Source organism: Rana temporaria, chromosome 1, assembly GCF_905171775.1.
Source record: "Rana temporaria chromosome 1, aRanTem1.1, whole genome shotgun sequence".
NCBI classification, from domain to species: domain Eukaryota; kingdom Metazoa; phylum Chordata; class Amphibia; order Anura; family Ranidae; genus Rana; species Rana temporaria.
In genome coordinates, this window is record NC_053489.1 from 338,759,266 (window position 1) to 338,783,902 (window position 24,637).

At 44.6% G+C, this 24,637-nt stretch overlaps 1 protein-coding gene across 1 annotated transcript in view; it reads right to left on the bottom strand.

Moving 5' to 3' along the window:
• Positions 1–24,105, bottom strand: part of GNG10 (G protein subunit gamma 10) — a 45,344-nt gene extending 21,239 nt beyond the window's left edge. The window contains exon 1 of the mRNA XM_040361422.1: positions 23,836–24,105. Coding sequence (XP_040217356.1) covers positions 23,836–23,916 — 81 coding nt within the window. The 5' untranslated portion in view covers positions 23,917–24,105. The remainder of the gene's footprint in view (positions 1–23,835) is intronic.
• Positions 24,106–24,637: the final 532 nt, after the last annotated feature.

The following is a 24,637-nucleotide window of genomic DNA, read 5'->3' on the forward strand; positions in this document are numbered from 1 at the left end:
CATAAAAGTCCATGGACACTCTCCAAAATCTTGGAGCCTGGGGGGGGGGGGGGGCCCATCTCGGTTTCTTGTACCGGGGCCCTGGAGGTTTTAGTTACGCCCCTGTGTACATACTCTGTTTCCTAGCACTGCAGTTTTGTAGATCATATTACAAGGATTGTGGCAAACGCTGCCTAAGGTAAATAAACAGCAAGAAGTTGGATTATATCATCCAGTGCAGTTAAAGTACACCTGTCAGGAGTTCAGCTATCCTATGGGTTCCTTTTTGGCGATTAAAAGACTTCTAATTACAGATGGTGTGTCTGAACCCTTTGCTGATTGCTTGCTGAACAACTGTACACTTGGAGGAAGCTGCTCTGCTGGTATTTAGGCATGCAGCTGCAGATCTGTGAGCCAATACATCTGCAATTTATCAAACAGGTCCCTCAGGTCCCTGGTCAGTCATCCCCGAGAACCGAAAGCCGGAATCTGAAACGATATAGAATACACAACACAACCCCACAAGGTTAGACATTTTAGGGTGGGATCGTGCTGCCTTGGAAGACTACTGGAAACAGAGTTACCGGTAAGAATCTAACTCTGCTTTTTCCCCAGTCGTCTTCCAAGTCAGCCCTTGAGAGGATAATCAAGAACTCACCAGATCTAGGGTGGGACAAGGGCTTGGAGGACTTTCCTACCAAAAGCCTGGTCCTGGCTGGAAATCAGATCCAGTCTGTAATGCTAATCGAAGGTCGAGAATCTTGACCAGGTTGCAGCTTTGCATATTTGTTCTGGAGTGGCTCCTGCCCTTCCTGCCCATGTGGCTCAGAGATGGACTTCTTGTGCCCCCTTGTTGTTTACATAAGCCACTGCTGTGGCATTGTCTGATAGTATCAGGATGTGACGACTTCTCAGTTGGTCCTAAAAAAATGCTATGGCTTTGGCTATCGCCATGAGTTCTCTCTAGTTTGAGGATGCTTTGGCTTCCTCCAGGGACCATCTCCCCTGAGCTGGTTGCCCTGCTAGATGAGCTCCCCAACCCCAACTGCTTGGGTCTGTGGTCAATTTCTGGGAGATCGGAAATGACCAAGCCAAACCCTGATTTAGGTTTGTGTGGACCCTCCACCACCATAGTAACCTCTTTACCGATGTTGGGAGTAATGCCAACTTGTCCAGGTCCCCTCTTTGTTTTTTTTCAGAGAAAAACTTGAAGTGGTCTTGGTTGAAACTTTGCCCACTGGACTGCTGGTATTGATGATGTCATCAGACCCAGAACCGACATCAGCTCTCTGATAGTTATCGGTAGATTGTTCTGTATAGAACTCACCCTCTTGATGAGATTTTGGATTTTCTCCTCTGGAAGCGATTTTTTCTGCTCCCTGGAGCTGAGTAGATACCCCAGGAACTGAATGTTCTGGGTGGGACAGAGGTTTGATTTTTCTAAGTTTAGGATCCACCCCAGCGACTTCAACCACAGTTGTGCTTCGTTGAGGTTCCTTATGAGCTGCCCTTCTGATGGTGCTGCGAACAGTAGGTCGTCTAGATACGCAATTACTGTCATCTTCTTCAACCTCAGAGGGCCAGAACCTCTGCCAACACTTTAGTAAATATCCTCGGTGATGAGGACAACCCGAACGAAAGAGCTCTGCTCTGGAAGTGGTATTCCTTTCCTTCCATCTCTACTGCTAACCTTAGGTATCTCTGGGATTCTTCTCTGATGGGAATGTGAAGATATGCGTCCCTGAGATCCATAGTCACCATGAATGTTTCTGGTTGCAGAATGTTCTTGACTAAAAAAATGGACTCCATGCAGAATTTTTTGTATTGAATCGTTTGATTCAAGGGCTTGAGATTCAGTATTAATCGAAACTTCCCGGGAAGGGTTTCTTGATGACGAATACATGAGAGTAAAAACCCTTTTTCCCCCTTCTCTGGAACTGGGATAAGGACTTTTGGATCCACCATCTCCCCCAGCAACAGAGGAAGAGCTTTTGCTTTTTCTGAATCTCTGGGGAGCTTCGTCAATAGGAATCTCTCTGGAAGATGACCATTGAATTCCAGAGAATAGCCCTTTGCGATTATTTCTAGGATAAACTGATTGGCTGTCGCCTTCTGCCACTGCGGTAGGAAGAATGTGGATATCCTGCACTGCCAATAATGGATGAATGGTAGCTGCTAACACGGCTTATTTGAAAAAAAAGCAAAAAGGCAAAGTAAAATAGATGTGTAGCGCTTGGATAATGACAATCTTAAAGTGGAGTTCCACCCATTTTTTTATGTTTGTCTGTGCTGCATGCTCTAATCTCATAGTGTTCAGAATGGACAATTTTTATTTAATTTGTTGCTTGTAAATACCTTTATTTTGTAGTCCTTCATTACTTCCTCCTCCTTATTTGCCTAGGCTATTTGCAAGGGTTTCTGGGATAGGCATCATGTTTCCCAGTAGTCCTTGCAAACCTGACTGAAACCTATTACATTGCTTGTGCACTGAGCATGTGCGAGATATGCAAAGCTGAAATCCAGGAAGTCATACAGTCTGGCTTCATGATGCCCACAGTCTATTTCTAGATTATAAACTATCTAAATGCTGTAACAACCTAACAAAACGGACCTTAGTTTACAGACTAACTTTACTAGAATACATTAAGCTTGTGTATTACAGGGGTATTTATATTTAAAAAGTGAAATTGTGGGTGGAACTCCCCTTTAATGAAAATCATTAACAACTAGTAAATGTGAAAATATGAAAACACATAACAATATATAAAAAATGTTAGCACAAAGTGCTGTGTCACGAAACGAGTCTAGAGGACTCCACTGCCGCCCCACTTGTATACAAGCGCATTTTTTCTCAGCTAAATGTAAGTGTGATAGCTGTAATAAATATTTTAAAACTTTCTCAAGACGAGATTACGCTATGTGGCCACTCTTTCTTTTATCTCTTTATACATCTGACAATTTGTGAGAAAACCAGCCTGGGGATTCCATTTCCAGTACAGTTTTCACTATCTTCCATCTATCTATCCAATAGAGGATATGATGATCGGCTAAGTTGTGATTCTGCCATTGATCGTTTATGACACCAGTCATTACAAGCCTTCTTTGACTTTTGGTGGCATATGTCATCTTAAGTCAACGTGCTCTGGTAAGCCTGCATTGCTTTCGGTGACGGGAATATTGCACATTGGAAAAGTCACTTATTTGAATCTACTCACTCATTCACTTGATTGATTTTTTGATTTATATGGACTCTTATATTTATCATTGCACTGGTTGATTCACAATCTGATTTGTGTTTTTTCAAACTAATAGGTGCAACAGCCCATGTTGTACCATGTGCTAACGGCACATTTGGTTTCTTGAAAAAGGACTTTAACACTATTGATGCACACACATAGTGCTAACATTTTCTATATATTGTTATGTGTTTTCATATTTTCACATTTACTAGTTGTTAATGATTTTCATTAAGATTGTCATTATCCAAGCGCTACACATCTATTTTTCCACTGCGGTAGGGAGGTAGTCAAACTTCCCCCTACTTGGTTGTCACCGTTTGGTGGCCTGGTTAGCATCGCCAAAGAGTGGATTACTCTTTTGTTTTCCTTTGTGACCTGTCCGGTTTTTCTTCGGGAACTGTTTCTTTCCCTCTTGGGGATGATCTCTTCTTCCACGAAAAAACATTTTTTGTGGAAATTTGCGTTTTTCAACAGGAAAGGTCTTCTTTTTATCTGCTGTTCTCTCCAAGGCCTCGTCTAGGCCTGACCCAAAAAGCAAATCTCCTGTGAATGGTAAATTGCATAATCTTGTTTTGGATGCAGCATCACTTGTCCAGGTTTTCATCCATACCGCACGCCTTGCTGCGACAGCTAGTCCACCTGACCTTGCTGCCAGTTTAACGGACTGTAACCTACTGCTTTGGAGAGCACTGGAAGCGTCTTCAGGATCTCCTCTCTAGGTGTCCCATTTTTTTATATATGATCTTGTAACTGGGTTAACCAGAATTCCAGATTTCTTGCCACACAGGTGGTAGCTAGTGCTGGTTTTAGGCTAGCAACACTTGTCTCCCAGGCTCTTTTTAGGATGATATCACCCTTCTTATCCATGGCGTCTTTTAAGTGCCCCATGTCTTCAAAATCTAATGAAGAATTTTTTGAGATTTTGGAAAGTGTTGCATCCAACTTTGGATTTTTGTTCCACACCTCCTTTGGATCGTCACGAAAAGGAAATCGCTTTTTGTGACTAGCCGCAAAAAATGATTTTTTCTCTGGATCTGTCCATTCGTTTTTCACTGTATCGGAAATCACCTGATGAACTGGGAACACAAATTTGCTGGGAAGCAAATCATCCACATCCTCTAGCGATATTTTCCTGTTCTGAGTCTGAGCCATCGCTGGCCATAACGCTAGCTGCGCTGCCTGCTCGCTCCTTCACTGACTCATGCGACTTCCGATCTGGGTGAGGCCATGGGAGAGGAATTTCCCGAAGGAATTGCTGGAGGTTTAACCTCTGTAATGAACTGTTTGAGATCCTTAAAGGTGTTAGCCATATCATCCCTCACGGATCCAAAAATCTTCGCATAAACTGAGTCAGACTGCTTTTGTACCAGTTTGTCAATGCAATTCTGGCATAGCGGCTCTGTGTTTTCCAAAGGCATCTTGGCATTACACTTTGCACACCTCTTCCTGGGAGTGGGCTTTGGCTCTTTAGGTGTTTTCACCTGCCAAGAGACAAAAGAAAAACACAGGGGTCCCATGGCGGTGAAACTACAGCACACTCCACCATACAGTGCAATGCCAAGCTGCGGTTTCCAAAGCGAGCAAAGTCCTTTCTTGTATTAAGAGAGGTATGGACTCCAGAGACAGAGATATAATTTTGCCCCTGTACAAATCATTAGTAAGACCTCATCTGGAATATGCAGTTCAGTTTTGGGCACCAGTTCTCAAAAAGGATATCGGAGAACTGGAGAAAGTGCAGAGAAGGGTAACCAGGGCAACCAAACTGATAGGAGGCATGGAGGAGCTCAGCTATGAGGAAAGATTAGAGGAACTGAATTTATTCACTCTTGAGAAGTGGAGAATAAGGGGGGATATGATCAACATGTACAAATATATAAGAGGTCCATACAGTGGACTTGGTGTTGAGTTATTCACTTTACGGTCAACACCGAGGACAAGGGGGCACTCTTACTGTGTTTTTTATTTTGTTTGTTTATTTTCTGTGGTTGAACTGGATGGACTTTTTTCAACCTGACTAACTATGTAACTATGTAACAGTGCACACCCAGTGACACTAGAATCCCTGTAAGCCCCAGCTAAGCTAGTGACCACCACCATCTAGCTGCTGTCCCCCTTAAAACGGATACAAAGGTCACCCACTGGTGCCTACCTGCACCCTGCTGGTGCTCTCGCCTCCAGGAGCCTGGGCCGATGGAATCTCGTCCACCTCTAGCATCCTGGCTTGCAATGGCATCCTTGCTGTCGTCTGCAGCCTCGTCTACGCTATTAGCACCAGCTGGCCGTTTTGGGGAAGGACCGTCCCCCCGGCGCACGCCGACAGCGTCATCCCGCCCTGGAAACTATGCACCGCATCTTCCGGGTCAAGCGCCTTCAGCTCCAGGTACACGCCCCCTCACTGAAGCCGCCAAGGGGACGATGCGAACGGTGTCTTTCTCCATGCCTGGGCACAGGAGAAATTCCAAAACCGGGACACCATCTGCACGCTGCCATCAGTGGATTGCCCGTGGCCACATAGCCGTCCACCTCCATTCCTACAGCATGGCTCTGGTAAGGTCCCCTGACCCCCTGCCGCACAGAGGTCCCATCCAGCCAGCACTGCTGACACCAATGCTGCCCCCGCAGACACCTGTCCCGGTCAGCCATTGAGAGATGGAACCCCTCCTTCAGGTCCTCTGGCAACATGTCTCCTCCGGATGGAGGAAACACTAAGACTGACCAGGGACCTGAGAGACCGCCTCTTAAAGGTAGGTAAATTAGTGGCAATGTGTTTCCTGATTGTGAGGAGGAGCTCCATCTCTCAAGGGCTGACTTGGAAGACAACTGGGGAAAATGGGTATTCCCACAAAGTGGATTAAGTGCTAGAAAGCATAGTTGCATTGTTATATTCAACCTACCTACCTACCTAAAGTTAATTTTCAACATTAAAACAAAAACTCAGTTTCATTTAAGAAAACAAATAAAAAAATCATCAATTTCTAGAATCCAGTATTAATCACATGACCTACATACAGTGTGCAACAGCATAGGCATGTGTACACTGCCAATATACTGACACACTTTCATTATACAGTGTGACTGTTCTCTATATTGATGTCAAGTGATCAGAAGAGCACCGTATATCCGAATGACCATAAAATCGAGAACTTGGAAAATATTTTATTTATTACATGTACTTATATAGCGCTGTCAATTTATGCAACACTTAACATAAACATTCACATCAGTCCCTACCCTCAATGAGCTTACATTCTAAGGTCCCTAACTCACATTCATATATACACACATACTAGAGCCAATTTAGACAGGAATCAATTAACCTACCAGAATGTGTAGGAGGAAACCCACTTAAAAGTGATTGTAAAGCCTCTTTTTTTAAAAAATAACAAACATGTCATACTTATTGCCACTGTGCAGTTGGTTTTGCGCTATCAGTTCCTCCCTACATCGTATAACCCCCTAGGAGAAGCGCTCTCCCTGGGGTACCTTGCGGGTGCGCTCCCGAGTCCAGCATTTGCCTCAATAGATGCAGGCGCCATTGGATTTGATTGACAGCAGCGAGAGCCAATGGTTGCGCTGCTATCAATCTATCCAATCAAGAGCCGAGAACCCCGGGCAGGAGGTGAAGGGAAATCTTCCCAATGAGACACAGATGGCAAAGAAATTAAAAATAAAGCCAGGGAACCCTTCCTTGATTATAAGGAATAATTTTAATGAAACAGAAACCTATCCAGATAAAAACTGGCAAATATATGCAACATACTTTTTACATATCTGACAAGAAAGATTTTATGTTCGACACATACAGTAGCCCTTAAAGTAAACATATATATATATATATATATATATATATAATATGAGGTGGTTATACCAGGATCATGGTTGCAGCTATAATCCTAGTACAGTTTTGTTCAGCCGGAGATTCTCTTTAATGTAAAAGTGATCACTTTTACAGGCAGAAGAAGTTTCTTGGTTTGATTTGATCTCCTTTGGAGGCCAGAGGAAAGATATGAGGACCCCAGACCTCTCCATAAAGAGATGGTTCATGCCATCACAAGAGAGGTTGTTCATTCCATTGTCATAGCAATAAAGTTTAAACAAATAAAATAAATGAAAGTATAGTGCAAAAAAAAAAAAAATACATTTTAAGCACCCCCATCCCCTGTGCTCTTGAACAAATGCGAATGTGCAAGTCGGTCCTGCATACATATGTAAACAGCAATCACACCACACGTGAGGTGTCATCATGAACGCCAGAGTGAGAGCAATAATTCTAGCACCAGACCTTCTGTATACAGGCAGTCCCCGACATACAAACGCAATAAGGACAGGTTTGTTCGTAAGTGGAATCTGTTTGTAAGTCGGAACACTGCTTGTAAGTGTAACTTCCACCTGTGCAGGGATGTGGCATGTTCCGGGCGCTTTTGGGGCTCTTCTGGCCATGCAGTACGTAAAGTACTGCAGTGTGGAATGTGGCAAGATAGCTGCTCGGAGGTATACAGGACCACAAGCAGCCGGCATTGAGGTCATTCGTAAGTCTGGGACTGCCTGTAAATCTAAACTGGTAACCTGTAAAGGCTTGTGTCGCCCATGGATAATTTAATGAACCATAGTTTGTCCTTATTCTATGGGTGTGTGCGATTTTAAAGCATGGCATGTTTGGTATCTATTTATTTGGCGCAACGTTGTCTTTTATATTTTACTGAAAAGTTGGGTATTATATTTTGTCTGGGTTCACTAAAATGCATTTATTTATTTTTTTTCCTGAAAATGCACATCTAATTAGCCATTGTGCAAATATCACGTGACATAAAAAAATAGCAACACCCTCCATTTTATTCTCCAGATCCTCTGCTTTAAAAAAATAAATAAATAAATAAACAATGTTTTTGGGGGTTCTATGTGTTTTTTTAGCAAAAAATATGCAGATGCTTACATGTATGTGATAAATATGAGAATTGGCCTGGAGGTCAAGTTGTTAAACCAGGGTGAAGTTCTTGTTTAACAATATGTAAATAATTTAACGTCTGGGCACTTTAAAAGTATGTAATTTTAGAAAAATTATAGGATCAGGATTTTGTAGCAGTAAAGGTTTCTTCTCTTTACAGCGGAAAGGCACTCTGTCAAAAAAAAAAAAAAGAAGCTGATTTTAGCCAATTTAACTGTAATGTACAGAGCCAAAAAGGTTATTCATAGCACAGAACTGTTTTTGATGAATGTGGAAAGGAAGAAAATTGTATTTTTACACTAAGCAGCGTATTCTAAAAATCACTTTGAATACACACAAGCTGTTTTTCTTGTCCAGTTATTCTAAACAGGATGTAAACCTGGACAAAATATTTGTTTTGTTAAACCGGTCTCTTGGGATTGAGGCAGGGATGGCCATGCTTTTCACGTGATCAACACTTGCATGGCAATAAAATGGAAAAGAAAATATCTTGAAGCAACAGCGTTACTATGCCAACTGTACTCGGCAAAGCTGCACCTGTAAAATACGACCATATATACTAACCTCTCCTACCCCTGGCCACTGAACACTGCCCTGTTTAACAGAGAATGCCCCCCCAAAAGTCTGCAGGGAAACCAACACTTCTGGGAGTACTGGCTCTCAGGGTTCCCGTAGCTCTTCCTGGTTCCTTCTGCTGATCCCCACGTCAATAAAGGCCACAGTAATTGACATGGCAAGCAGCAGGGAAAAAAAACAATAATATCATACATATTAAATAATAAATGTCCATTGTGCTGGCAAAGCAAAATCCTGTGATGGTCCTCCTAAGTTGACAAAGTGACAACAGACGTGCTCTGCCCTGTATGAATCTGCTCACCTCAAGCCCCCTACACACTATTAGCCAGATTCAGATAGACTGGCTTACTTTTGAGGCGGCGTAGCGTATCGCATATACGCTACGCCGCCGTTAGTGAGATAGGCAAGTTCTGTATTCACAAAGCACTTGCCTCCTAAGTTACGGCGGCGTAGCGTGAATGGGCCGGCGTAAGCGCGCCTAATTCAAATGAGGATGAGGGGGGCGTGTTTTGTAAAGGACTCGTGACCCAACGTGATTGACGTTTATTTACATTGCTCCAAAGTACGCCGCAAGGACGTATTGGTTTCGACGTGAACGTAAATGACGTCCAGCCCCATTCACGGACGACTTACGCAAACGACGTCAATTTTTCAAATTTCGACGCGGGAACGAAGGCCATACTTAACATTGACTAGGCCAACTATTTGTTCGACTAACTTTACGCCGGGAATCGCCTTACGTAAACGGCGTATCATTACTGCGACGGGCAAGCGTACATTCGTGAATCGGCGTATCTAGCCATTTGCATATTCTACGCCGAACTCAACGGAAGCGCCACCTAGCGGCCAGCGGAAATATTGCACCCTAAGATACGACGGCGCAGGCCGTCGTATCTTAGCTATGTTTAAGTGTATCTCAGTTTGAGCATACACTTAAACTTACGACGGCGTATCTACTGATACGCCGGCGTAACTCTTTGTGAATCTGGCTATATGAGTTTTCCTGCAGGTTTTTCTCTTCAGATTTACCAAAACCATCTAATATGAGGTCAAACCTTAAGAGTTTCAATTTGTATGCAATCAGGCAGACCCTTGCACTAGATGGTTTTGGTAAACCTGAAGAGAAAAACCTGCAGGAACACTGATAAGGTGTATGGGGCTTTAGGGTATTTGGTCAAAAAACTCCAGTGAACCTCCCCATGGTTCTATGTGAATGAAGCTCTTCAGGATCCTGAGATGTCCAGCAGTAAGTTCCTCCATCCATATATAAAAATATAGGGCCAGATTCACGTATAGCGGTATATCTTTTGGCCGGCGTAGCGCATCCCATTTGCACTACGCCGACGTAACATAGTGAGGTGAGGCAAGGCCAGTATTCACAAAGCACTTGCTCCCTAAGTTACGTCAGCGTAGCAAAAATGGGCCGGTGTAAGCCCGCCTAATTCAAATTAGGCAGGTAGTGGGCGTGCTACATGTAAAGTAACCGTGACCCCATGTAAATGAATGGCCGTTGGTACGGCACATGCGCGCGCATGCTTAGAATCAGGTCGCAAATACTCCCTACGATACGACGGCTCAATGCATACGACGTGAACCTAACTTACGCCCAGCCCCATTCACGTACGACTTACGTAAACTACGTAAAATCTGACGGCAGTTCCGACGTCCATACCTTGCATGGGCTGCGCCACCTAGAGAGGTGTTTTATCTTTACGCCCGCGTATGTCTTACGTAAATGGCGTAGCTTACTGCGACGGGCGTACGTACGTTCGTGAATTGGCGTATCTTGCTCATTTACATATTCGACGCGTAAATCAACGTAAAAGCCCCTAGCGGCCAGCGTAAATATGCATCCAAGATACGACGGCGTAGGAGACTTACGTCGGTCGTATCTTGGCAATAGTGAGGCGTATCTCATTTTAAGAATGCGCACAAAGATAAGACGGCGCTCATTCGGACTTATGACGGCGTATCTACTAATACGCTGTCGTAAGTCTCTCTGAATCTGGCCCATAGTCTAAATCGTGTTTTATCGCTTAAAAAACGTATTTTAGTTATAAAACATCAATCTCGCGTCCTCACATCTTCCTGGTGCAACAGCGCACCACTCTATAGCAGATAAAAGGAAAAACGAATGAGATAGCTTGTCCGTTCGCAGCGTTCAAACCTGCTGCCTACTCCACCGTCCTGTAAAACACAGCATTCTGGCTTTAGCTGGGCTTCTCATCGTGGAGCTGTTAGGAGTGGAATTGCCTTGGGATGTGGTTGTCCCTCTTCTCTGTCACAGTGCTCGACGTCTGGCAGATCAGTGTAGGATGCTGAGGGTGTGCGAGTGTACGGCGCACCCATCATGTGTCATGGCATGGCAGGCAGGCAGCCAGAAAGGAGAGGAGAGCCGCTGCAGTGTCACATTCCGCTCCCTATCACAGAATGCTGCGGAAGTGAAGTTTTTTCGCCGCCATCTTGCTACACCCCACACTCCTGGACAGTAAAGACAGAGTGAGAAGGGGCCAAGCGGACATCTTGTTACACCAACCAGAGTTTTAGATTTGAGACTTATTTTCAACACAAAATGGAGCTTATATGCTTAAAGACAGTATTTGGAAATCCGACGGACTGTTTACGTGTTAAATGTTGAAAGCAGCAGCAAACCTGATGACCTTACATGTTTGCTCATGTGACAAAACACCTCTGATTTTCACATTTAACATCTAAACAGTCAGTCGGATTTAAAAACACTGGGCCAGATTCAGATAGAGATACGACGGTGTATCTCCTGATACGCCGTCGTATCTCTGAGTGCGGGAGGTCGTATCTATGCGCCTGATTCATAGAATCAGGTTCCGCATAGATCTCCCTAAGATCCGACAGGTGTAACTGACTTACACTGTCGGATCTTAGGCTGCAATCTCACGCTGGCCGCTAGGTGGCGCTTCCGTTTGTATACGCGAGGAATATGCAAATGAGGAGTTACGTCGATTCAGAAACGAATGACCGCCCGGTGCTTTTTTTTTACGTCGTTTGCGTTCGGCTTTTTCCGGTGTATAGTTACCCCTGCTATATGCGGCGTATCCTATGTTAAGTATGGCCGTCGTTCCCGGGTCGAATTTTGAATTTTTTACGTCGTTTGCGAACATGGATGGACGTAATTTACGTTCACGTCGAAACCAATGATGTCCTAGCGACGTCATTTAGAGCAATGCAAGCTGGAAAATTTAGCGGACGGCGCATGCGCAGTTCATTAGGCGCGGGGACGCGCCTGATTTAAATTTTACACGCCCCCTAGCTGCGGAATTTGAATTCCGCCGGGGGATTTAAGTCCTATCCTCCCAGCTGGAACAGCACCTATCTAGCCATTTTTAACCCGCTTACAAGTTTATATTGGAGCTAAAAGATCTTGTCCGACATAAAAGATTTCTGTGTATTATGGATAACCAAAACGCATTCTTCTTTTAACGCTCAATGCTTTTAATAAATCATTCTATTGACAAACAGAAAAAATTATCACGACCAAAAGGGAATTGCAGTTCTTTTTTCTTTTTTTTTTCTATTTTTTTCTTAAAGCGGTAGTTCACCCTCCTTAAGAACAATGCAGCATAAAATCCGGCATAGTAGCGCGAGCTACACTATGCCGGTCTTAATTTTTTTATCCCGGTACTCACGGTTATATCGTGCATTGACGATTCCGTCTGCCGCGGGGAATGGGCGTTCCTAGCAAGAGGGAGGGTGATTGACGGCCGGCTCTGGCACGTCACGCTCCCCGAAGACAGCCGGAGTAGGTCTCGGCTCTTCACGGCGCCTGCGCACAGGCTATGCGCAGGCGCCGTGAAGAGCCAAGCCTATTTCGGCTATTTCCGGAGAAGCGTGACGTGCCACGGCCGGCCGTCAATCACCTTCCCTGTCCATAGGAACGCCCATTCCCCGGAATCTTCTATGTACGCTATAACAGTGAGTACGGGGGAAAAAAAATTAAGACCGGCATAGTGTAGCTCGCGCTACTATGCCGGATTTAATGCTAGAGGGAAAAATGTTATTTTTTTTTTTTTATATAGGGTGAACCCCCCGCTTTAACAATACCATTTTTAGAATATTTTCTACACAGGCAATTAACTGATTCAAAATGCCCAAAGCTATACATTGCAAAGAGGTGTGTGGGTGCAGAGCACAAAAGGCTTACACTAAAAGCTGAAAGACACTTTTATTCTCACCTATAAAACGCTCAACTACAAACCAACTAAAATATATATGTGTGTGTGTGTGTGTGTGTGTGTGTGTGTGTGTGTGTGTGTGTGTGTGTATATATATATATATATATATATATATATATATATATATATATATATATATATATATATATATACATACATATATATATATATACACACACACCGGTATATATATCTGCTGTTTAGGCTTCTTAGACATAAAAAGCTAATCTTAGGAGTCCAGATGAAATCTTTGCTACTCTGAAATATTTTTTGTAGATGAGCTTCATCAAAATTAAGAAGCGTTTCCAAGGGTGACAACCTGTGGATTTTTTTATTTTATTTGTAGAATGCTGGTTCACCTTTACAGAAAAAAATGTAAAGATGATCTAACATCGGAAAGCATCCCAATCCCTCATTTTGCCCCAATCCATGATAACCTATCCCTGATAACCTACGAGGTTGCTAAACTCTCAGCAGCCCCGCATCAGCTCTTGCAGTCTAGGGATATGAAATCCTTGCTCTTTTCTGTGCAGCGCTACCAACATGGACCTGATCATGACCAATCAGAATCCATCTGGTCTGTCCCAGAAGCACTGATGGAGAAGAGGGTGAAGAGTGGGTATTTCCAATCCCCGACCACTGGAAAGAGCTCAGAGCTCGGCAACCTCAGAGGTAAATACAGGACCAGGGGGTGGGGAGGGTGTCAGGCGTTGGATCACCTTTACTTTTTTTTCCTGCAAAAGGTGAAATACGGTAACTCTTTAAAACCAAAGCCTACACAGTTGTGGGCCATCAGAGAATGCCGCAGGCAGGGCTGGAAACACTGCTTAGGGCTTCTATGCACAGGAAGAACTGCAATGTCAGCTCAAGATCAATCACCAGTTAAAAAAAAAATGGTGATAGATAACATGCAAATAGTTACAGTAGCTTATGTCAGGGTAAAAGTCAGCATAGCCGCAAGAAGCAAGGTGGTCATCTTGCATCAGCAGTTCTCTCTTAATCAAAAATTTTGGCATTCAGGTTTTTCCAGCTGTGCTTTCCAAGCTCTGAGAAGTATAAACTGGCAAGGCTGAGAACTGTCAATGCAGCGATCAGCCATGGAAACTGCAGCAAATTTGAGTATGTATACATCAAGCATACTCCAGTTCTAACCAATAAAAGACTAGTAAGGTTATCAGTTCAAAACTGGCAGGTAGCACTGGGATCCTGGTATACCCATCTACAGTCCAGGGAATTCTTATCAGAGACAGTCTTTTTGGAACAATCTCAACCAACAGGCCTTTTTTATTAAAGCCAAAGGTGGTACAGTTCCCCATTTGTGGCAAAGTGAAAATAAGTCTACGGCCGTGTACACACGGGCAAACATGTACGATGAAACCGGTCCGCCGGACCGTTTTCACCGTACATGTCTGCCTGGGGCTTTCTGCACGATGGCTGTACTAACCATCATACAGAAAGCCGCGCGTAAACAATACGCGGGGCGTGTCCGCAGTGTCGCCGCGACAATGACGCGGCGACGTGGGCGGGCCTGCCAGTTAAATGCTTCCACGCATGCGTCGAAGTCATTCGACGCATGCGAGGGATGGCTGGCGCTCGGACATGTACGGTAGGGTCTGTACAGACGACCGAACATGTCCGAGCGGGCAGGATTCCAGCAGACTGTTTTAAAACAAGTCCAGGAATATTTGTCCGCTGGGAAAAGGCCCGGCGGGCAAATGTTTGCTGGAATCCTGCACGCTCGGGCCTACACACGACCGAACATGTCTGCTGACCAGTTTCAGCAGACATGTTTGGTCGTCTGTACGGGGCCTAACAGGAAGGGGAACAGAGAGTTACCCAAAACAGGCAGCATGTGTACCCTATAGTTCTACACTTTGAACACTCAGCCTTTTCACCCAGCAGCAGGCTACCACAGCAGAGAGAGGGCAAAGTAGTGCCCTATGAATCAGTCAGCTCAAATATATGAAGGCCTGTCAACAGCGGATACTACCAACGAGGTTTGGCTAACACGTATGATGTGGACCTAGAACTGGAGGCTTTTCCCCACTCAAATCTAGCTCTACAAGGCCTCCAAGCACCTTGGATTCAGAACAGCACTTAGATCTGAGAGAACACATTCTGCACATTAGCCACAATTCCCTGGAGCTCCTCTTTTGCATGTGAGAAACCTAGGCGACACACACATACACACTAATATATATATATATATATATATATATATATATATATATATATATATATATATATATATATATATATATATATATATATTCCAGGGCTTTACAAATTTTCTTTGAATCTAGGAGCCAGCCAACTTAAAAAAGTTAGGAGCCAGGTGCTCCGTAACTGCATGTCTGGGGCATCGATCGGGCACTAGGAATACCTCAACACCTGCAGCGCTCAGGGCATGCAGCCAGGTGGAGGAGAGGACGGAGCCAGATACACTAAAGAGAGGGGCGATGCAGCCAGGTGAACAGAAGAGAGAAGGGGATGCAGCCTGGTGAAAGGGAAGATGGAAAGTCAATATACATAAAAGTCATTCTCCTGCACTCAAATGGTGAACTGTGAGGTGTATATAGTGTAGGAACTCTTCCTTGGTGCCTGTGACTATGCTGCCCCCTCAGAACAATGGGTATCCTTATAGAACACAAAACATTCACTGAGATTAAGGGGGGTCATTCACTATCTTTGGCTCTGAAGAAGAGGGTTCACCCTTGAAACACGTCAGCCACACCACAGACGCCTTCTGTTCTTCCTCCACTGGTAGAAAGAACGCAGCAGTTCTGAAGGCGATTGGATCCACTTGTTAAGACGTGCACTTTATGTGTTCATGAGTATAATGATTATTGTATGTTGAAATAAAATGATTTGTGGTAATGTGCTAGATCGGTGCGCCCCTCTGTTGTTGTTGTTGATGTTTTGGGGTCAGGTGAACAGAGGAGATGAGGGGATGCAGCCAGGTGGAGGAATGAGCCAGGTGGACAGGAGAGGGGGGGGGGGATGCAGCCAGGTGAAAGGGAGGACAGAGCCAGATGCACAGAGGAGTGGATGCAACCATGTCCCCTGACACCACTCACCTGGTAGGGCTCCTTTTGTCTCCCATGATCCTGTGATGGGTGAGGAGATTTGTAGCGGAGGCCTATACAGCGTGGCGGAAGCAAGCAGCTGCGCTAAACTGCAAACACCCACAGGCCAGCCAACTGTCTGCCACCACGTGACCAGTTCAGCCAACCAAGACAGCCATAGCTGAGCTCAGACAGCCAGGGAGGCTCAGGTTGCTAATGAATGGAGAGTAGCGGTCAGAGCGCAGTCAGTGCAAGGAGTGACAGGCGGATGCTTAGGAGTGAGCACACTCAGGGCACATAATAGTGAATGTACTAACAAAAGCCCAGGCGCAGGGACGCAATTTCTAGTCACCATGGCGACCATGATTTATCGAGCCCTGAATAATCACACATACATTAATTTACACAGTGTCCTTTCAAAAATTCTATGTAGTGCAAGCCAACAATGACCATTTGGAGATTATATCTGTGACATTGAAGAGATTAAGAGATTTTTAATCACCAAGTGGCTGATCTAACAGAGTCAGATCCTTCTATAAAGCAAAACATAAATCAACAGCTGTAAAAACAAAAGAGAAAAATATTCAGTAAAGAGAGGCATGCATTATTTAGCACACCCTCTGCCTGTAGGCTGGACACTGCACACAATTACTGAAGTGTGTCACGAGACAGAGAGATACAGTGCACATGGAGGGAAGCACCCACCACATGGAGCTCCTTTCCCTGTAATCTAGATGTGGAGCTCATTTTATATTGATTTACAGACCCAGTGTTAGAATAGGCATAATGTGATATTAAAGCTAGGTTATTAACCCATCCACATAAAACAAAAATTAAATACCATTCTATGGATAGCACAAAATGCATTAAAAAAAACTAGTAATCACTAAATTAAAGGGGATATCCCTTTTTAACTATACTGATATTTGTGTACGGTGGTGGCTGGTGCTCAAAATTATTGGGGGGGGGGGGGGGGGGGCAAAGAAACTGAAAAAAAAAAAAAAACAATTGCAGCCACTGTGCAGATCAAATGCAGCCAGTGTGCAGATCAACGGCCGCCAGTGTGCCAATCAAATGCTGCCAGTGTGCATCCCCCACCCGCCACTTAACTGTCTTGGTGGAGCAGCGGGTCACAGAGGCGGTGTCCATGCTCCTCGATGTCTTCTCCCGTCCTCTGCTATGAATGGACGCCTGATTGGCTGAAACAGGCGCTGTGATTGGATGCCTATCAGGTGACAGGTAAGAGACCCGAGCACCTGATTGGCTGAGAGGCGGTTCAGTGTTAGGACAACGCTGATTGAACTGCGAGCGCTCAGCATGGCGCCCGCTGTTCACCTTTTTTGGACGCCTATTAGAGCCTATGGCTTTAATCAGGTGCTTCCAAAAAATACTCCACCGCTGTAATTCAGGCTCCCAGCACCTGAAAAGAGGCCGGCACCTGAACAAGGGGTGGCGGCGGCTATAGATAGATTTATGCATTGCATGAATCTATCTATGGTGGTAGAGGGGGTGGCAGGAGAGAGGGGGCGGCGCCCGTGCATCCTTATGGATGCATCACCACTGCTTTTGTACCTATCCATATATTTAGCTCCCTCTTCACTTCATACGTAATATACAGGGACTTCTTAATAAAAACTATACACATTTCAGATAACATTATATGGAACCAAAATTCTACACATGTCCCTGCAGACCAAATTTGAAACATGCAATATGAGGCCCTAAAAAATGAAGGGCTGTTTAGAAGAGGTAAACTGCACATCAATGAAAAAAAAGAAAAAATCTAATATAGTAAAATGTTTTAAAAGACGGGCACACAAACAAAAAAGTGATGGGCTTTCCTGTGGGCCGCCCTCGGAAAAATAAGTTAGCCCTTGATAACTATTACAGATCAATAAATACACGTATTTCTAAATACAGGCTTTTAGATGCAAGAAGAGATCAAAGCAAATCTTCCATCACAGAAATATGTGGGTTTGTACTGCGGTCTTCCTTATGAAAATGCAAATTTCCTGGCTGTTATTCTGATCCACTAACAAAAGAAGATGAAATAGATCACGATCTGTATTAATTTTTCAGATCATAAACTCAAAATTATGACTTCACAGTTCTGCCACCCCTGAAAAATCTAATTAAATTACGTTCACTCATTTGTTGTTTGGACAGTGAATACAAGTGTCATCTAAATCATCCGACATCATGGTTGGGGCCTTGGGATCTTTTTTTTCTTCATGGGGTTTGGATCAGGTCATTGAAGACCCCCCCCATACAGCTGCGTAGAAACTGATCACTTCTAAGGCCTTATGCACACGGGACGTTATAAAAATGGCAGTAGAATGCCGCGTTAGAAACGCAAGTTTTGCCGCATGCATGTTTTTGCAGCGTGTGTGGTTTTACCCATGACAAGTGTGAATGTAGCCTTAAGTGCCAGTGTTAGTATCAGTTATGTCAGGGTTGGAGGTTCTATTCACATATACCCACGCATAAGCGAACAGCAGCAGTGCCAGCCATTGATTTGTACAGAGTGACATCCACAGCTGTTTGCACACAGAATATGTTGGCATTGCTGGAAAAAAAAAAAAATCAATCGATTCTTGCCAGTGGTTGCCCCTTGCTGCTGCTATACTGCCTTGTAAACATAGCCTTTTAGATCAAATTCAATCAAACTGAGCTGATACTTTTGCATCGACCTGCAGTACTGAGATGCTATGGTAATGAATCTAATCATATTTCAATTGAGATAACCTAATCTTGTCTTCCAAGAAGACTTTCCTTGAGTTGTTGACTATACAGTAGATCAGTTATCCCTATGGGGAGAGAATTTTTTTTATTGAATATTTATCGAAACGTGTATGGCCATCATAAAGCTAGTCGTGAATGGCTACAAATTCGATCCTGCAAGCCAATCACCAACGGGTGTCACAGCTATGGACTACAATAGCTATCTTCGTTCATCAACACTGCCACTAAGCTGTATATGGCTAGCTTACTTTACTTGCTCACTCTGAGACGTTTTTACCTCACAAGCTGCATGTTGAAAAAAGAAAAAAAATGCTTGCAGGTACATTTCTTTTAGTAGAAGATACCTTTTAGATTTTTTTTCGGACAAAAAAACAAGCGCTCTTTCCCCTTTCCTTGTAAGGATAAGCTCCAGCGCGTTCGCATGATACACGTGCAGAGCCCGCCAGGAAGTCTGCACGGCTCTGCGCTAATCGCAGCCAGGGAGACATTTCCCGATGCTCGGCTGCAGAGATGGGGAAATGTCTCCCTGGCTGCGATTAGCGAAGCGCCATGCAGACTGCTTTCTGATCAGCACACAGGACCCACACAGATATACAGTGCCTTTAACCACTTGACCACTGGGCACGTAAACCCCCTTAATAACCAGACCAATTTTCAGCTTTCGGTGCTCTCACAATTTGAATGACAATTACTCAGTCATACAACATTGTACCCAAATGAAATTTTCGTCCTTTTTTTCACACAAATAGAGCTTTCTTTTGGTGGTATTTAATCACGGAGTAGTGCGGAGTATTGCGGGGCATTGCAGAGTATTGCGGGGCATTGCAGAGTATTGCGGGGCATTGCAGAGTATTGCGGGGCATTGCAGAGTATTGCGGGGCATTGCAGAGTATTGCGGGGCATTGCAGAGTATTGCGGGGCATTGCAGAGTATTGCGGGGCATTGCAGAGTATTGCGGGGCATTGCAGAGTATTGCGGGGCATTGCAGAGTATTGCGGGGCATTGCAGAGTATTGCGGGGCATTGCAGAGTATTGCGGGGCATTGCAGAGTATTGCGGGGCATTGCAGAGTATTGCGGGGCATTGCAGAGTATTGCGGGGCATTGCAGAGTATTGCGGGGCATTGCAGAGTATTGCGGGGCATTGCAGAGTATTGCAGGGCATTGCAGAGTATTGCAGGGCATTGCAGAGTATGGGGGCATAATTGCAGAGTATGGGGGCATAATTGCAGAGTATGGGGGCATAATTGCAGAGTATGGGGGCATAATTGCAGAGTATGGGGGCATAATTGCAGAGTATGGGGGCATAATTGCAGAGTATGGGGGCATAATTGCAGAGTATGGGGGCATAATTGCAGAGTATGGGGGCATAATTGCAGAGTATTGCACAGGGAGGGATGGATGGCTGGATCTGTGACTGCATGTGTCACAGATCCAGCCCGCAGCAGCAGCTGCTGCTGCTTCCGCTCTCCCCTCTCACACTGTACCGTTCAGTACAGAGAGGAGAGGGAGGAACCGGCGTCATCACATGACGCCGGTTTGTTTACTAGTGATCGCTCCGTCATTGGACGGAGCGATCACGTGGTAAACCGCCGCTATCAGCGGCGATTTACCGTGATCCGTGACCCGCCGGGTCACGAAGCGGAAAGAAAATGATAAAATGTTTTACAAATAAATAGCTGAAAAGTTTGTTCGATACACACCGTCCACCCCCCCCCCCCCAAGTAAAATCTAGTAGAACCAATTGCCCTTAGTCCCGGTTCACACTGGGGCGACACGACAGGTGGCTCAGCCGCCTGACGTGTCGCGTACCATTGAATGCAATGGAACCGTTCTAATAGGAGCGACGGAAGTCGCTCCGACTTAGAAAAAAGGTTACTGTATTATTTCGGGGGCGGCTCGGGGCAATCTGCATTGACTTCTATACAGAAGTCGTTTTGCGAATCGCCTCTGAAGTCATCCTCAGGACGACTTGCAGAATCGCCCCCGAAGTCGTGCCGCCTATGTGTGAACCGACTTTTAGAAGTCACCTAATTAGTAAATAAAGTCCACCTGTGTGTAATTTAATCTCAGTATAAATACAGCTGTTCTGTGAAGCCCTCAGAGGTTTCAAAATGCACCCTTTCCGCCTAGTGCATTTTGTATTCTTTATAGGGAATGAGGTGCTTCGATTTGAGGGTCTGTATTCCACAAATTGTTCCCTCAGAGGTTTGTTAGAGAACCTTTTGTGAACAAACAGCATCATGAAGGCCAAGGAACACACCAGACTGGTCAGTGATAAAGCTGTGGAGAAGTTTAGAGCAGGGTTAGGTTATAAATAAATACAAAAATTCCCAAGCTTTGAACATCTCACGGTGCACTGTTCAATCCATCATCCGAAAATGAAAAGAGTATGGCACAACTGAAAACCTACCAAGGAGAGCATTAATCAGAGAAGCAGCCAAGAGGCCCATGGTAACTCTGGGGGAGCTACAGAGATCCACAGCTCAGGTGGGAGAATCTGTCCACAGGAAAACTATTAGTAAATCTGGCCTTTATGGAAGAGTGTAAAGAAGAAAGCCATTGTTGAAAGAAAGCAATAAAAATTCCTATTTGCAGTTTGTGAGAAGCCATGTGGGGGACACAGCAAGAAGGTGGTCCGGTCAGATGAGACCAAAATGTAACTTTTGGGCATAAAAGCAAAACCACAAAACTATGTGTGGTGGAAAACTAACACACAATCCCCACTGTGAAACATGGTGGTGGCAGCATCATGTTGTGGGGATGCTTTTCTTGAGCAGGAACAGGGAAGCTGGTCAGAGTTGATGGGAAGATGGAGCCAAATACAGGGCAACCTTAGAAGAAAACCTGTTAGAGCCTGCAAAAGACTTGAGACTGGAGAGGAGGTTCACCTTCAAGCAGGATAACAACCATAGCTATACAGCCAAAGCCACCGGAACCAGCTGCTGCTGTCAAACACAGCAACTGAGCCAATCAGTTGAAATGTAAAAAAATTAAAATTGATGGAAAAAAAAACTTGTGGCAAAATTGCGGTAAAAACGCAAGTCAAAAAACGCAGCAAGCACCGCAAAAAGTACTGCAAAAACGCTGAAAAGCAACATGCATAGGTGTGAATCGAGCCTTAAATAGGAGTCGGTACACAACTTGCCATCATTTAAAATACCTCTGATTAATCCCAATTAAAGTTCAGCTGTTCTAGTAGGTCTTTCCAGACATTTTACAGACATTTTCTTATGGCCCGTACACACGATCTGTGAATCGGACGACAGATGGACAGTTACTTTATTTATTTTTTGCATGCTAGATGCATATTGAAAATGGAGAGGTTACTAAAGTGACAAAAATTCTCGTACGACAGAATAGAAAAAAAATCAGAAGTGATGTCATGTGTTGTAGTGTATTTCTATTGTATTTTCAGATGACAACTGTACTTAAAACGAAAACATTTCACGTTTGTCCTATTGGATAATATCAGATTATCGGCTCTCGAAAGCTCTGTACCAACGATCCGATTATTGTACGATGGATTCAAAAGCAGAATTTTTTGTTTGATTTTCATATCATGTGTACAGGCCAAAAGTGACATCACCAGTGCCATTAATACAGTGATCAGTGATAATACTATACTAATGCCACTGGCTGGGAAGGGGTTAACATCTAGGCAATCAAGGGGTTAAAAGTGTGTTGCTTTTAGTACTACCACTTTCACCACTGGGGTCACCGGTTTGAATCCCAACCATGACACTCCCTGCCTGGAATTTGCATGTTCTCCCTGTGCCTGCGTGGGTTTCCTCCGGGTACTCCAGTTTCCTCCCACACTCCAAAGACATGCAGGTAGGTTATTGGATCCTGTCTAAATTGTCCCTAGTATGGGTATATATGAATGTAAATTGACGGCACTATATAAGTGCATGTAATAAATAGATATCTCAGTTTCTCATCCCTGCTTTGAAAAATGTAGGGTACTGAAATCTGTCACCATTGCATGGGTACACGCAATTTAAGGTTTGACATGTTGGGTATTCATTTACTTGGTGTAGCCTCGTCTTTTATATTTTAACCAATAAATAGGGTCATTTATTGCATTTGTATGCCCTAAAATTAACTTTAGTGTATTTTTTACCTTTGTGGTAATATCGTGTAAAAAAAAAGAAATTGGAACTACCACCATTTTATTCTCTAGGGCAGTGGTCAAACTGCAGGCCTTTGCTTGCCTTTATCCGGCCCTCAGGGGCATCATTCCTCCCACCGACACCAGCGATGGGGCGCCATGCCTCCCACCAACACCAGCGGTGGGGCGCCATGCCTCCCACCAACACCAGCGGTGGGGCGCCATGCCTCCCACCAACACCAGCGGTGGGGCACTATCCCTCTTATTGACACCAGCGATGGGGCATTATCCCTCTTATTGACACCAGCGATGGGGCACTAGCCCTCTTATTGACACCAGCGAAGGGGCACTAGCCCTCCCACTGACACCAGCAATGAGGCAGTATTACTCCCACTGACACCAATGATGGGGTATTATTCCTCCTTCTGCTGACTATAGGCACTATGTAATTGTTTCACTCTCGCTGGGGCATCTCCCACTTCCATTGGCCACTCCAGCCCCGCTAAGGTCTGAATGATAGTAAACCAGCCCTTTGTTTAGGACGTTTGGAGACCCCTGGTGTCTGCTTTCAGAAAATATATAATGTTGTGGGGGTTTTATGTAGTCTAAAATGTATTTTTAAACATGAGTACAAAATAAATAAATAAATTCAAAAACAGCTGACAGCAAAGGGGTTAAAGCTATTGGATCAACATAACAGCCAGGCAACTAGCTTATTCAGCAATGGCAGCCGGTTTTTTTTTTTTCCAGCCCACAGAGCCGATAAGTAGGGGGCACCCTGTACCCCATCTTTAATGGGAGGGCTTGTCCAGCCCCTTTATAGATCAAAGCATTGGCTGACCATCTTCATGGACAGTGCATGCAACAGGATGAACTTCACATGTCAGCCCATCTGATCCAAAGATGCCATGTACTGCCAACTTGTCAGTGCCAGTCCCACCCAACCCTCTGCCATCAGCTGACTTCTATTACCTTGATCCTCTCCACACTGGCCTCCAGCTTCAGCTGCTCCACCAGTCTCTGCATAGTGCTCAGGTTAGAGTTTGAAGACATGTTCTGTCCAGCAGGAGAAGAACTCGATGTAGGGGGGGAAAGGAGCACCCTGTTGCTTCTCCAACAGATAGTAGTTGTGATCAGTGTTCGGATCCGGGCAGGAAATGATCTCACAAGCAGCTAAACTAACACACTCTCTCCCTCCTACCCATCCAGCACAAAACTGCAGCTTCCAAACTCTGCACTGGGAAAGGCTTGGCTGCGGGCGCCACCTACAGGCAGGCACTGAGAAGTGCATCAACAGAACAAGCTGATGGGAAAGTTCCAGGATACAATACAATGTATGCTACATTTTATTTATTTATTACAGGAACTTGTATAGCGCCCTCCATTTACAGTATATGTTATATTCACATCAGTCCCTGCCCTCAAGGAGCTTACAATCCAAGGTCCCTACTCCCATTCATACAAACACATACACGGCCCAATTTAGACAGGAGACAATTAACCTACCAGCATGTCTTTGGAGTGTAGGAGGAAACCAGAGGACCCGGAGGAAACCCAGGCAGCAGGCATCGGGAGAACATGCTAACTCCAGGCAGGTAATGCCATGGTTGGGATTCAAAGCCAACAACCACAATGCTGCCACGCTTAAAGCGGGGGTTCACCCTTAGAGGGCACTTTTTCCCCTTAGATTCCTGCTTGTTTTCTCTAGGGGAATCGGCTATTTGTTTTAAAATATGACCCGTACTTACCCGTTTACGAGATGCATCCTCTCCGT